A 14,136-nucleotide genomic window follows, 5' to 3' on the forward strand; every position below is an offset into this window, starting at 1 on the left:
TGAGACATAAAATTAATATTCAGTTACCAATTGCCTTTGCAGATACAATAACCACTTAGTATGTAAAATGGAATGTCTCATAGATAGCAGAAAAAAAATCCATAAAAGCTGGAGACACTGGGAAGAATGGCATGAATTAACGAGAGCTGGGCTACTTCTAGGATGGACCAAGCAGGAAACATGGATAGGCAAAGTATGAAGAGGGAGAAACATCAATAACATTCTATAGCGAGGCCTCAGGATGGCAAATATCTTAGTGATTCATGTTACAATAATCAGACTTGCAGCAGTGATGAATGTAAGTCAGATTGTTGTGATTAAACATCAAGTCTCTGCAGAATTTCTGACACACCATATATGATAACTGGAGCTCATATTCTGCAATAAAGAAGGAACATAGAAAATTAGCCAGTGATCTAAGCTCTCAGAAGACAAGTCAAGCCTGGCACTAGCCCAGTCTGTGAAAACGTAATTGGGCATCAGGGTCTGGTTAGGGATGGCTTCCCAGCACACACTTCCCCAGAGGCCCTGGGGGCAGGTGGTGTAGAAGTCACTGGCCCTTGATGGGGTTGTTGCCTGAGCTCCCTGATGACTCTCAGCTCTTTGTAAAGCTGCTTCTTTCCTCTTTCCCTAAAAGATTAGCAACTAGTGCTTCAGTGTCTTCAGAGTTGGAGTGAGTTTGGTCAGTTTTATTGGGAATATAGAATCGCCATCTTCTTCCTCCTGTCTCATTGTCCCAAACCATCATCTCTGTGTGCACTGGGACCCCAGCTAGGTGCGTCTGCATTTTGGTTCCTCTTTTAGCTTGGCCTTAGTCTGAGATATACAGCTGCTGAAGTACTCTCCTAAGAATGTTCTAGGAATCTCACAGCACCCCCCCACCCCGGCCCTCCAACTTACTCTTGTAGATATTTAAGAGCATGCATGTCTCACTCTTCTGAGCAAGACAAACACCAAAGCCTCTTCTACAACGATCGGATCCCATGTGAAGGTGGCACGTTATGCACTTCAGCGGTGTCACTACTGGAGAGTACAGAGCCGGTGTGAGGCCAAGGGGAGGCATGGACTTAGAAGGAGCTAGATATCTGTAGGTCTGGGGGAACAGGCAGGGGTTGCACAGGCTAGGGGAGGTGGATGAAGAGCGGGTGGTACCAGGTATTAAACTGAGCTCTCAACTCCACATCTCCGAGCAAATGCTGTTAGGAGAATAAAAGGATTCTGGCCCCAACGTAAGCAATCTAACCTGGGTAACTGAGCAAAGATGTGCCTACGTAGCATTGCCTTTTCCAGCTTAAAAATGGTTTTCCCTGGCCAGTTTTCCTCAGTGGTTAGAGCATTGACCCGAGGACCAAAGATGCCTCAGTTTCCACCCGTAGTCAAAGGCATGCTTAATCCCCAACCATGGTGGGGGTGCGAGTGGGAGGCAACCAATCGATGTGTCTCTCTCATGTTGATGTTTCTCTCTACCCTCCCCCACTTCCTTTCCACTCTCTCTAAAAACCAACGGAAAAAATATCCTCATTCATCCAGTGAGGATTTAAAAAAAAAAAAAAAAAGGTTTGATTCCTGCTGGCCTGGCCTGTTTCACAGCACTGCCGATAGACAGGAGCGCGTTCATGAGGCTGAACACTTTAAGACAGTTCACCCCAGCTAGTGCTCCTGTGCTGGGATTTCTGACATCCGCTGCTTAGGTATGGTTAGGTGAGATACTCTGTTATTTTGAAATTCAAACTGAATCTTTGGGAAGGTTTCATGAATTTTAGCATAGTCAGTGACACTTTACGGCAGTGGTCCTCAACCTTCCTAATGCCGCGACCCTTTAATACAGTTCCTCATGTTGTGGTGACCCCCAGCCATAAAATTGTTTTCGTTGCTACTTCATAACTGTAATGTTGCTACTGTTATGAATCGTCATGTAAATATCTGATATGCAGGATGTATTTTCATTGTTGCAAATTGAACAGAATTAAAGCATAGTGGTTAATCACAAAACAATATGTAATTATATGTGTTTTCTGATAGTCTGAGGCGACCCCTGTGAAAGGGTCGTTCGACCCCCAAAGGGGTCGCGACCCACAGGTTGAGAACCTCTGCTTTAGGGGATACTTTGTGGGGTGAGTTAACCAAATACAGGTTAATTTTTAAAACACCTCTCCCTGGGACACCTCCATGAGAAAAGAAAGTAGTATTTATTGAGCATCTCATTTGGGCCATGTTCTCTCAACTTGTATCTGATTTAATTCTCACAAAAGCCTGGTGAGTGCGTATTTCCCCCATTTCTCAGATGAGCAATCAAAAGTACAAAGAATTTAAGACGGTGACTGAACCATATTTTTTCATCTCGCTGATACCAGAGCACCCAGCATTTGCTCTCCTAATAAGGGATGCCCTTGTAAATGGCAAGGATGTCCCAAGGAAGCTCTTGTTAGGATTTTGGATTATGGGGAACAGTAGGGAAAGAGAGAGGAAGCCGTGTGAAGGGGCAGCCGTTGAGTTTTGAGTCCCTGATGGGGAATGGCAGAACGTTGAAAAGCTCAGAAAGTTATGCCCAGCCGGCATGGCTCAGGGGTTGAGCGTCGACCTATGAACCAGGAGGTCACGGTTTGATTCCTGATCAGGGCACATGCCAGGGTTGCAGACTCAATCCAGCGGGGGATGTGCAAGAGGCAGCTGATCAATGATTCCCTCTCATCATTGATGTCTCTCTCTCTCTCTCTCTCTCTCTCTCTCTCTCTCTCTCTCTCTCTCTCTCTCTCTCTGCTTCTCTCTCTCTCTGAAATCAGTTAAAATTCTATTTTTAAAAAAGAAATGCTCAGAAACTTGGAAGCAAAGGGAGTTTTGAAGGCTAAGCTCCTCTCCTTCATAAATAAGCTCAAGGCTCAGCCCTGCGTGGATATCTGTTACAGAGGTGGGGTGGCTTCCTAAGTCCCATCTCTGGAGCCCACTCCTCAGGTGTGTGACTCACCCGCAATGCAGCAGAAGAGGGAGAAGACCAACAAGAAGTGTTTGTCCATCCTGACGCGGGAGGAAAGAAGCCAGGGGCTGCCAGGCCAGGTCCCCAGGCTACGGCGAGGAAACTTCCTTCATCTCAGGGCAGGGATCATTCATGCAGAAGGGAACCAATCACACAAGGTTTCCATGGGGAGCGAAACTTCATTTTTTCTCCACCCCACAGCAAAGAATAATGATCATTGATAAGTGCTGGGGTTTCCACTAAAACCAACTTTGTTTTTTCATATAACCATCATAGTCATTATTATTAGCATTATAGTTACAATGTTATAATTTTTGTCCTGATTTCCCACAGGAGGAAAATGAACCAAGGTTAGTATCTGACCCAAGGCCACATATCCAGTGACTGATAGTGCCAGTCCTCAAAGCAAGACTTTCTAGGTTAGAGACCATATCCGGTCTCTCGATTCCCTGCCTCTTGGAGATTTATTCATACATTCAACAAACATTTTCTGAGCGCTTTATGTGCCAGACACACTTCCATGTATGTGAGCAGAGGCATGAATAACTCAGACGAGCTCACCCAGCTCCTTACCTTGCGGGTGAAAAACAGGAACATCAGATGAAAAGATGTATCATCTATGACCAAATTGGGTCTTCAACCTAGAACTTGTGATTCTCAGCCCAGAATTCCTTCACCTTCCCAGAAATCCATGCTCCCTGGCCAGGAACTGTGAAATTTGTAGGGCTGTCAAACCCCCCCTAGAATGATACAACTTGAACTTAAGCAAATGTATATTGTGAATCTGGCCAGTTTTGTCCATGATGTAGGTATCTATCTTTATGAAAGTTAACTCAGTTGCCCTACTGGTTTGGCTCAGTGGATAGAGCATCAGCCTGCAGACTGAAAGGTCCCAGGTTCGATTCCGGTCAAGGGCATGTACCTTGGTTGCGGGCACATCCCCAGTAGGAGGTGTGCAGGAGGCAGCTGATTGATGTTTCTCTCTCATTGATGTTTCTAACTCTCTATCCCTCTCCCTTCCTCTCTGAAAAAAAAAAAATCAATAAAATATATTTAAAAAAAGAAAGTTAACTCAGTTAAGGTTAACCAGGGATCAAGCAGTGGAAAACAATGGCCAGCCCTGACATTCTAAAGCTAAGCCTGTCAGTCAGCGAGCTGATGGGACTTTGGCGAGAGATCCCAAGAATCTTCCATACTGAACTAATTCAATGACATGCTCTTTAGTTGTAGGAACAATATGTTCAATAAAACGTATCAAGTCTGACATTTTGAGACATCAGGCAGAGATTACATGAAATAAGGTCTGAGCTCAAATGCCCCCAAATTTACAATCATCCTTGCTTGGGACGAGAGCCAGATAGGCTTTCGATATGAGGGAATTGGGTCTGGGGGAAAAAATGGATTCTAGAATGAAGAGAAAGATTGTGAAGTCTTTTCTCCAATCTGCCATATTTCTGGTGAGGATGTTACAAACTGGATGGAATGTTTCAGGACTTTCCAAAGGATTAGCAAGAAGGCAAACCAGTGAGACTTTGGTGCTTGGGTCTATAAGGTTATCAGGGCATTTCTTTTGTTACTTGTTTTCTCTGCTTTGTCTGTTTAAAGACAATGACTCTAGAACAGTGGTTCTCAACCTTCCTAATGCCTCGACCCTTTAATACAGTTCCTCATGTTGTGGTGACCCCAATTTCATTGTTACAAATTGAACATAATTAAAGCATCGTGGTTAATCACAAAAACAATATGTAATTATATATGTGTTTTCCGATGGTCTTAGGCGACCCCTGTGAAAGGGTCGCTCGACCCCCAAAGGGGTCGCGACCCACAGGTTGAGAACCACTGGACTAGAACCATAGCCAAGGAAGTGTTTACACAGTTTCTATTCTTCTTCCTTCAAGGCTCCCTATGGCAGATGCTTTCTGAAAGGCTCATTGAGTTTTGAATCTCTTTTCTGCTGGATTATTTCCAGGGGGGATTATGGAATTTTGCAACTCCACCCAGGCACTGGGATCCTTTGACCTGCTCTGCATTCTCCCACAGTAACTCATCCATCAAAGTTCCTCTTAAAAACAATGTTGTTCTCCAGTTAGCATGGAGTAGGGGAGAATAGGTATTAGAACCTGTTAGGAGAGGCAATGTGGTACAATAGAAATAGCATTTTCCTCGGAGTCTGGAGACCTGTGGCTGACGGCAATGCAACTCCTGGTGTCTCTACCAAGCCACTTATCTACGAAGTGGGATTTCGAGCGTTTTTAGGATCATTTACAACTTTAACATTCTATAGCTCTATGACGTACGTCATGAGGATGGGTACCAATGCTGTTATTTTGACCTAGCACCCTGCTTCGCACACGGCGGTGAGCTGAACATACGGTGACTGAGTGCGGAAGTGAACGGGTGAAGGTGTCCATCTCACCTGATTCCAGTCTCCATAACTGATAGAGTCAGTGGGGCACAGCGCCCAGATGAATGCACTCCCATGGGAAGAAGCGGCCACTCAGCACAGATGCCGCTCGCCCTGCTCTGGGGAGATGAAAGCAGAACATTGTGTCCTTGTGTTCACGGTCCCTCTTGGCATCAGGATGGGGGCTGAGATCTTGGTGATACCACAGATGAGCAACCTCCTAATCTGAGTTTCTAAAAAGAAAGCTCGGTTTGAAAACGTTGGCACATTTCTTTTTTTTCTTCTTTTTTAATATGCTTTTATTGATTTCAGAGAGGAAGGGAGTGGGAGAGAGAGATAGAAACATCAATGATGAGAGAGAATCATTGATCAGCTGCCTCCTGCTTGGGGATCCCCTGCTGGGGATCGAGCCCACAACCTAGGCATGTGCCCTGACCAGGAATTGAACCTTGACTTCCTGGTACATAGGTCGACGCTCAACCACTGAGCCACACCAGCTGGGCGGTCTTGTCTCTTCAGCTTCCTTTAAACTGGAATATTTCTACAGCCTGTCCTTGTCTTTCGTGATGTGATATATATATATATTAAACAGTCCTCCCTCTTTTAAAATGCAGCATTCATCATTCATTTGGGGGGTGTTTGATAATTCCTCACGATTAGATTTAGATGATCCATTCTGGGCTGAAGTACTACCTGGGTGCTATTGTGTTCTTCTTTGTATCATATTTAGAGGCACCCAATGTCTATCTGTTCTTCACTGAGGATGTAAAACTACATTACATTTTATTTTAAAAATTTTTTCATAGCTTTATTGAGTTATAATTGGCCTCCAAAAACTGCACTAATTTAGACTATATGGTATAATAATATTTGGCATGTTCATAATTGTGACACCATACCAAAACCAAGATGGCCAAAAGGCCCAGGACAGTCCAACTGGTTTTCACGATTGCCTTTGTAAACTTCCTAAGCAGCACAACGCTTCACTTTGAAGTGTCAAAATGCATGCCACCTACTATCTCAGGACTCTAGCTGGAAGGTAGAAAGAGCTTCATTTTTACATCCTTATTTTAGTTCCCCCCAAATCAATCTGATAACCTGGTTGCTACGTGAAAAATGGGCTGGAAGGATGCATGAGAGGATGTGGAACAATCATTATTCACTTGTTCCACAAATACAGTATTTATGGGGTGTCTCCTCTGTGGGGAGCTTCCGGATGCTGGGAGTGCCATGGTAAATAAAACCAAGCCCCTGCTTTGTTCTAGTAGAGGAGTCAAGCCACCAAATAGATACGTACAGTCAGGTAGTGAGAAATTTCATCCTACGCGATCAGGACACAGTAAACCCAGCAGCAAGACCAGTGCATGGTCCCCCCTTTTTTTACCACATGCCATCACCTCCAACAACATGCACCTTTGTGCCCTGGTTTCCTGCTTACCCATATCACTGCAACCCATCACAGTGTGTCAGGTCTTTTGCCAGCTCCGTACTTTGACATATGCTGTTCTTTTGGGTGCCTGTCCCTACTCACTTCTTAAAAAAAAAAAAAAAAGTTTTGATTGATTTTAAAGAGAGAGAGAGAGAGAGAGAGAGAGAGAGAGAGAGAGAGAGAGAGAGAGAGAGAAACAACAATGTGAGAGAGAAACATCCATCGGCTGCCTCCTGTATGCCCCCTACAGGGGATTGAGCCCATAGCCCAGGCATGTGCCCTGTCTGGAATCGATCTGGAGACCTTTTGGTGCATGGGACCACACCCAACCAACTGAGCCACATCAGCCAGGGCCCTACTCACCTATTTTAGCTAGCACATTGATAGCCCAAAAAGTCCTGTCCAACCACTTCTTTTTCAGGGAAACCTTCCCTGGTTAGACAGTCAAATTGGAGTGTCCCTCATCTCAGCCCCCATAAACAGCCTTGCTTGATGTACCTGTGGTCCCTAAAACAAGGCTCTAATGTCTGTGAGACCACTAACTTGTGTCTTAGTTCGCTGATCTTCTCTTCCTGTGATATTGTCATTTGGTCTGTATTTTGTAGTTATTTAATTACAAAATCAATCGCCTGAAAGTAAACCAGACAAATTTCACCTTGGCTTACCTTTTCCCTGATCTCTCCCTTCCCTACACCACAGAAGGGGCACCCCAATGCTCCCTCACATTCAGACTACACCTGGAATCCTGAGCTTATTAGGTGAGACAAAAAAAGTTCTGCGATTATTCTACAGAGAGCAACTAGGTTAGTGAAAATAGCTAAAAGGAACTAAGATGTCCAAATCCTGTCTTGATATATTTGAAAGGTTAGAATGTGAAGGAGAAATTTGACTTTATTGCATAGCTCAATGTATACTAGAGGCCCGATGCATGAAATTCGTCACAGCTTTGTCCGGAAAGTCATTCAGCTATCCAGCCTAATTAGCATACTATGCTTTTATTATTATAGATGTTGGCTCATTGTTGAAGAGAATTTTAAACTAGATGCCTTAGGGGTAGTGAGACTCCAGTGGGTGGTTTTGTTCTGGGAACATCGAGGTACTGTCTGTCCCGGAATTTTTATGATTCTATAATTTAGAAGAAGTGCCCAAGGACAGATCACTGGAGGAGATTAACCAGCACGTTCCTCAGGAAAGTGCACACGACCCAAGCCCAAGGATGTTCGCTCTGTTTTTGCTGGGCCTGGTCTCTCTGATCTGCACCAATAATGGTAAGTCCTGGAGACAGAGGGGCAGCTGGTTGTTGCTTAGGAGATGGGCAGACACTGGGGGAGGAGAAATTTCCAGAATTGGCTTTGGGACTTGGGCAGATTTATGTGAAATTATTTCAAGGAATACTTTTCTTCTTTTCACAGGTGCCCTCCAGAGGTATCTCGTAGGTACGACCGTGCCTAGTCTGAAGTCCTTGGTAAACGGGTCTTTTGTGACGTGTTTAGAAGTAAACCTCCCCTCCATCTGCAGAGAGGGCTAGAAAACATTCTTATTATAGAGTCCTAGGATTTTTCTCTTCTCCCAGACCAATTTAGTCCATTCCAGACCAATTTAGTCTATTCCTTTCCGTAAGGAGACTAAAATCCCCTTTGTTACTCCCTTTTCCTCCTTACTGGACAAAAGCCATCTAGATTTTGACTTGACAAGGGGCTAAATCTTTGGGGTGGGTGCATAGATAAATGTTATAGGGACTCTGACCTTTTGAAATCATACGCAACATTTGATGTATGTCTGTACATGTTAGCTTCCACGGAGATTATTGAAGGATTCGATGGCCTGAGGAAGAGTAGGAGCCATGAGGCAACAGTACATTCCTGTAGAGAAGCCCCCCAGTGTGGAGAACCCTCTGCTGAGTACATTCTGTTTAAACACCCCTTTCTGTGTCTGGCAGAGCCTTCTGTACTATGTTATAAATGTAAGAAATTTCATCTTGGGTTATGCTATGACACCATGGACTCCTGCAACCTGAAGTTCCAGCAGTCCTGTGCCATCGAGAACGTTTACATCCTCACAAAAAAAGGTAGTGTGGGGTGCAGTGTGACTGAGAAAGACCCACCTCCCCCCCTTGGACACTCGCTGTTCTTTTGCCCTCACTCAGAGGGTGTGAGAGAATGGGCTGGGGAAGGAAGGGGTGGTCCTCTAGAGGGGATGACAAATGCCCCTGGGGCACCTAGACACATCCATTACTGGTTTTCCTGAAGACAGCAGTGAGTGAAGAAGCAGCTGATGTGCCTTATTGGTTAGGGAATGAAATCCATGATCTGGGTCAGCAGTTAGTAGACTCAGCTTTGTGGCTCATCTGGGCTCAGGGAAAAATTAGTGAGGCTCTGAAGAGAGGTGGTTCCTAGGAATACGGTGGGAGGAAACATAGTCATTACAATGGCATTCCCTCTCTTTCACCTCCTCAGGGCAGAGTATATACTATTATTCAATACTGTCATGCATGACCAACTGTGAGGACGTCAACTTCTTGGGTTTTGAGAAGAGGACAGAACTCATCTGTTGCAACCATAGTAACTATTGCAACCTCCCCCAGGGATCCTAGCTCTGCCTCTCTCCTGGGTTTGGGGTCATTGTTCAACTCCCCATTCCCTTTACTTCCTCCCCGCAGACCTTATTTTTCTCTCCTCTTCTAACAATGGCAGAGAGTGAGAAAGCCAGCTGATAGTGAAAGGAGAAGCAGTCGTAAGAAGACACAGAGGAGGGTAGCTGAGTCTCATTCATTCTGAAGTGTCTAATGGGGATAAAAGAGGACTAACCCTAGCTGCCCAATGTGCTGGCAACGTGAGCCACATCTTTCTCTGGTACAGAGCTCTTTGGTGGGGGGGTGAGGTGGTGAGGTGGTGGTGGTGGGGTGGGGTGAGGTGGTGGTGGTGGGGTGAGGTGGTGGTGGTGGGGTGGGGTGAGGTGGTGGTGGTGGGGTGAGGTGGTGGTGGTGGTGGTGGTGGGGTGAGGTGGTGGTGGGGGGGTGAGGTGGTGGTGGTGGGGTGAGGTGGTGGTGGTGAGGTGGTGGTGGGGGGGTGAGGTGGTGGTGGTGGGGTGAGGTGGTGGTGGTGGGGGGGTGAGGTGGTGGTGGTGGTGGGGGGTGAGGTGGTGGTGGGGGTGAGGTGGTGGTGGTGAGGTGGTGGTGGGGGGGTGAGGTGGTGGTGGTGGGGTGGTGGTGGTGGTGGGGTGAGGTGGTGGTGGTGGGGTGAGGTGGTGGTGGTGGTTTAGGTGGTGGTGAGTGTGGTGAGTGTGGTGGTGGTGGGGTGAGGGTGTGTGGTGGGGGGGTGAGTGGTGTGGTGAGGTGGTGAGGTGGGGGTGAGTGTGTGGTGAGGTAGGTGGTGGGTGGGGTGAGGTGGTGGTGGTGGGGTGCGGTGGTGGTGGGGGGGGGGTGCGTGGGTGGTGGTGCGGTGGTGGGGGGGGTGAGGTGGTGGTGGGGGGTGAGGTGGTGGTGGTGGGTGGTGGGGTGGGGTGAGGTGGTGGTGGTGGGGTGAGGTGGTGGTGGTGGGGTGAGGTGGTGGTGGTGGGTGCGGGTGGGGGGGTGAGGTGGTAGTGGTGGTGGGGGGGGGGGTGAGGTGGTGGTGGTGGGGTGAGGTGGTGGTGGTGGGGTGAGGTGGTGGGGTGAGGTGGTGGGGGGGGGGGCGGAAGGTGGGGGGAGCAGGAATCAAGCTAGAACACCTGGGCAGGCATAGGGAGAAAGCATCAAGGAACATTTTTAAGGGCGTTTCAGTTTGTGGACACTAAGATTTGAGAGACAATTTGGTGTGAGTGCAGTTATGATGGCCCTACCTAGCCAGGGAATCAGGTAGCCATGTAGGGATTGAATTGAGAATAGAGACCTTGCCCTAGCCGGTTTGGCTCAGTAGATAGAGTGCCTGTGGACTGGAAGGGTCCCAGGTTTGATTCCAGGCAAGGGCACATGCCCAGGTTGTGGGCTCGATCCCCAGTGGGGGGCGCGTACAGGAGGCAGCCAATCAATGATTCTCTCTCATCATTGATGTTTCTATCTCTCTCTCTCTCCCTCTCCCTTCCTCTCCGAAATCAATAAAAATACATATTTTTTAATTTAAAAAAGGAGAGGGCTTTTTCTTACCCATGAAGAAGACAGAGCCATGTGTTTTGCAACCTGAAATGTGTTTATTTAGGAAAGGATTCTGAAGGGGCCGTGGCAACAATGTCACCGAGAGGTGGAACCACAGAAGGGCCAGCTATTTTAGATGAGTTCATTACAAAAGTCAAAACTCCTGCAGCACCGGAACTCTACCAGGTAGATGCTCCACCTGATGTTGTTCACGTTCGCACAGTTCTTCAGGCAGCCCATGAAGGTCAACCACGGAGTACCGTCACCTGCAGAGGGGAGGAGAAACATCAGCACAGAGGCGCCTACCCAGAAACTTCTGTCCAGACCACCCTGGCAGAGGAAAGCGGCCTAGGGTCGTAGTGTACGGCTGCGCTATTCAAATGGGGAGAACTGGAAGGTGCTGCTGGTTGGAGGCTTCCCAGACGAAAGGCCATGGGAGAGGAGTTGGGAGAAAGGGCTGGGGGTGGAGAAACAATGCCAGCAGCAATCCTGGGGCTGCCAAAGCGGACGCTTCCGTCGAGAATCGGCACTGGTTTAAGTAAGAGCTATAAATGCCCAGGGATCGCTTAGCACGAAGGGTAGGCGATCGGTGAAGTCATGATGCTTAGTCGTACCCATTGAGGGCTATTTGAGCCAGTCGCTACTGCTGCTTGCAGCTCCTCGGTCTCCACAGCTGAAAACCACCCAGGAGGACTTGCAGGCAGAGACAAAGACACGGAGCTGCCCTCCCCGCCCCAGGCCCAGCTGCTCTCCAGCCAGTTGCCTCTCCCCTGCTCTCTTCGGGCTTCTGGAAATACTGGCTCTCTAGCTACAGACCCACCCCTTCCTTCATGGTCACCCTCATCTAGTTTCATTCTGCCATATGATGGGGGTGGAGGTACCAGCCACTCAGAGCTGAGATCGCCAGGAGTGAAAGGAGCCCGCCTCTTTCCTCTGGCTGACACCTCCCTGTCTGCTTCCTTCCCCCTCTTTCCTTCCGCCTACCCCAGCCGTGGGCAAACTATGGCCCGCGGGCCAGATCTGGCTCGTTTGAAATGAATAAAACTAAAAAAAAAAAAAAAAAAAAAGACCGTACCCTTTTATGTAATGATGTTTACTTTGAATTTATATTAGTTCACACAAACACTCCATCCATGCTTTTGTTCCGGCCCTCCGGTCCAGTTTAAGAACCCATTGTGGCCCTCGAGTCAAAAAGCTTGCCCCCCCCCCCCCCTGCCCTACCCACAACTTACTTTTAGCAATCCTCCCAACTGTGCAAGCCTCGTCCGGCGTGGCATGACAGATCCCCCTGCCTCTGGAGCATCTCTGCCCTGGGAACCTGATGTGGCACATCTTGCACTGGACAGAGTCTGTCATTTGGACCAGAGAGGAGGGAAGGGGAAGGGAGAGCAGGTCTCGCAGGCCCTGGGAGGACCCACCTCCCCTTTCAGGCTGGGATTCGGCAGAGGTTAAGGCCAAGACAGGCTGTGGGGTCTATGGTCTCAGGAGCCTTAGTCTGACAAATACGGGAGGGGAAAGACACAAAAAGAGGAGCAAAGCGAAGGCTGAGACCACCAGCTCAGGTCCTCGTACTCACCAAAAAGTTTGCTTTTATCAATATAGAGGTGCTGCTCGTAGAGTGCCTGCGCTGGCAACGAGAAATGGAGCGTGACGCAAACCTGCCCTTTTCATCCTTGCCGTGCCCGGGGTCCATCCTCCCTCTAACCTGGAGCCACCTTAGGCCATGTCTGTCCCTCCGGAGCCTGGCCACCTATCTCACGACCCCTTCGCGCTCCTTCCCCACTTGAATGCTCTTCACCTGTACGGGGCCTCTCAGACTCCCCTCCCCGTTCTTCTAGGACGCAGCGCAGACCAGGGGGAGACAGGGAAATACACTTCTTTTTTTTCTTTTTTTTTAAACCTCACTCTCTTCTTTTTAACCCACCCTATGTGGCTTTTACCCACGTGTTGTCTGGAAGCTGACGATAGGGAAGTCAACAGAGCTCACCTGTTGCAACCATAGTAACGATTGCAACCTCCCCGAGGGATCCTGGCTCTGCATCTCTCCTGGGTTTGGGGTCATTCTTCAACTCCCCACTGAAGAATGGCTAAAGCATCTGATAGCCATTACGTAGTTACTCTTTGGATTTGGCCCCCTAGTGCCTGCAACGTCTCCCTTTCCACTTTCCCTCGTTCGTGTCCTTTATTAACTCGCCCTAAGCCTTGTCAGCTGCTGTTCATGTCAGGAGGTCAAACCTAAAACCAGCTCCCACCCCAGCCCCCTCCTGCGGGAATAGGTTGCTGGGTGTTCAAAGTCTGGGTCTATCTCTGGTTCCTTTCCATCCCCAAGGCCTGCCCTGCCCCTCTCATCTCCTCCCTCCTCTAACCTTCCCCCTCCCCCACTATTGATCCATTTCTACTCACCTGCATATTCTCTGTTCATAAATGACCCAGATAGTACTGTTGGGGGAAGAGAGATACATTCTCTGCAGACCTTGTTTTAACAAGTCCCACCTCCCAGCTTCTGTGAAAATTCTCTCAATTCCTTATAACCCGTCAATTTTTTCCTGGGGGGAGTGGGGGAGGCACGGACAGAAGCTATGGCTTTGGTGAGATCCCAGGGACATGATGCCCTGAGGTGGAAGGCATGGCATTAGAATGGCAGTTTCTGGTGCCCCAGGGCTCCCCTAAGAGGACCTCGGTGGTGGGAACCCTGACCTATTCCAGGACCCTCCACACGTCTCTCCAACCGTCACCCCTGGGGCTCACCTCTGAAGCAGCAGAGCAGCACAGGGAGTCCCCACAGGAGGGGCCTGTCCATTGTGGAGGGAGAGAGGAGTAGCTTAGGGCAGGAGCTGAGGTGCCTATTTATACACCTGCCAGGTGGGGCTTCCCCAGGAAGGGCTAGGGGCGGGGACACTGTGGAAGTCCTTCAGAGACTCTCCTGCTTCTAGGGACCAGTCATTTCCCTTTCAGCACATTTCGGGAGAGGGACTGGCTAGACACATCCTGGCCCTGATTTATTTCAGTCCTGCCACTCAGGATGTCCCATGTCATGTTCTACGACCTTTTCTTTATTCCACACGGTGGAGAGTACAGGGTGGATCAGGGCTGGGCAGGTAGGACTCAGACATCCTCACCAAGGTGCTCATTAAAGCAAGGAGAGCATGCATGCAGATAACTGGAAGGCAGAACGGCCAATGCCTCTAGGGCAGTGGTTCTCAACCTTCTGGCCCTTT

The 14,136-nt window shown here is 48.4% G+C and overlaps 3 protein-coding genes across 3 annotated transcripts; 1 reads left to right on the forward strand and 2 right to left on the reverse strand.

Moving 5' to 3' along the window:
* Positions 1-253: 253 nt before the first annotated feature.
* PATE3 (prostate and testis expressed 3) lies at positions 254-3,014 on the reverse strand. Its single transcript, XM_036354396.1, has 3 exons — positions 2,966-3,014; positions 901-1,023; positions 254-378 (listed from the first exon to the last, which is right to left on the reverse strand). Exons 1-3 carry the CDS (start codon positions 3,012-3,014, stop codon positions 254-256), a joined length of 297 nt encoding a protein of 98 aa, XP_036210289.1.
* Positions 3,015-8,023: 5,009 nt separating this feature from the next.
* On the forward strand, positions 8,024-9,552 carry PATE2 (prostate and testis expressed 2). Its single transcript, XM_036354397.1, has 3 exons — positions 8,024-8,075; positions 8,747-8,875; positions 9,264-9,552. The coding sequence occupies exons 1-3, from the start codon at positions 8,024-8,026 to the stop codon at positions 9,398-9,400; spliced, it is 318 nt and encodes a 105-aa protein (XP_036210290.1). The 3' UTR covers positions 9,401-9,552.
* A 1,498-nt stretch (positions 9,553-11,050) lies between these two features.
* Positions 11,051-13,718, reverse strand: PATE1 (prostate and testis expressed 1). Its single transcript, XM_036354398.1, has 4 exons — positions 13,667-13,718; positions 12,495-12,545; positions 12,151-12,267; positions 11,051-11,184 (listed from the first exon to the last, which is right to left on the reverse strand). Exons 1-4 carry the CDS (start codon positions 13,716-13,718, stop codon positions 11,051-11,053), a joined length of 354 nt encoding a protein of 117 aa, XP_036210291.1.
* Between the last annotated feature and the right edge of the window lie 418 nt (positions 13,719-14,136).

The sequence above is a fragment of the Myotis myotis genome, unplaced genomic scaffold, assembly GCF_014108235.1.
Source record: "Myotis myotis isolate mMyoMyo1 unplaced genomic scaffold, mMyoMyo1.p scaffold_m19_p_20, whole genome shotgun sequence".
In the NCBI taxonomy this organism is placed as follows: Eukaryota; Metazoa; Chordata; class Mammalia; order Chiroptera; family Vespertilionidae; genus Myotis; species Myotis myotis.

Excerpts from the sequence above, each read along its gene's own strand:
- PATE3 (XM_036354396.1), bottom strand. The coding sequence starts at position 3,014 with ATGGACAAACACTTCTTGTTGGTCTTCTCCCTCTTCTGCTGCATTGCG. Across the intron at positions 1,024-2,965 it reads CCTCTTCTGCTGCATTGCGG|TAGTGACACCGCTGAAGTGC; the intron begins GTGAGTCACACA and ends TGTACTCTCCAG. Across the intron at positions 379-900 it reads GCTCTTAAATATCTACAAGA|AATATGAGCTCCAGTTATCA; the intron begins GTAAGTTGGAGG and ends TCTTTATTGCAG.
- PATE2 (XM_036354397.1), top strand. The coding sequence starts at position 8,024 with ATGTTCGCTCTGTTTTTGCTGGGCCTGGTCTCTCTGATCTGCACCAAT. Across the intron at positions 8,076-8,746 it reads TCTGATCTGCACCAATAATG|AGCCTTCTGTACTATGTTAT; the intron begins GTAAGTCCTGGA and ends TGTGTCTGGCAG. Across the intron at positions 8,876-9,263 it reads TTACATCCTCACAAAAAAAG|GGCAGAGTATATACTATTAT; the intron begins GTAGTGTGGGGT and ends TCACCTCCTCAG.
- PATE1 (XM_036354398.1), bottom strand. The coding sequence starts at position 13,718 with ATGGACAGGCCCCTCCTGTGGGGACTCCCTGTGCTGCTCTGCTGCTTC. Across the intron at positions 12,268-12,494 it reads TGATAAAAGCAAACTTTTTG|ACTCTGTCCAGTGCAAGATG; the intron begins GTGAGTACGAGG and ends TCCAAATGACAG. Across the intron at positions 11,185-12,150 it reads AGTTGGGAGGATTGCTAAAA|GTGACGGTACTCCGTGGTTG; the intron begins GTAAGTTGTGGG and ends TCCCCTCTGCAG.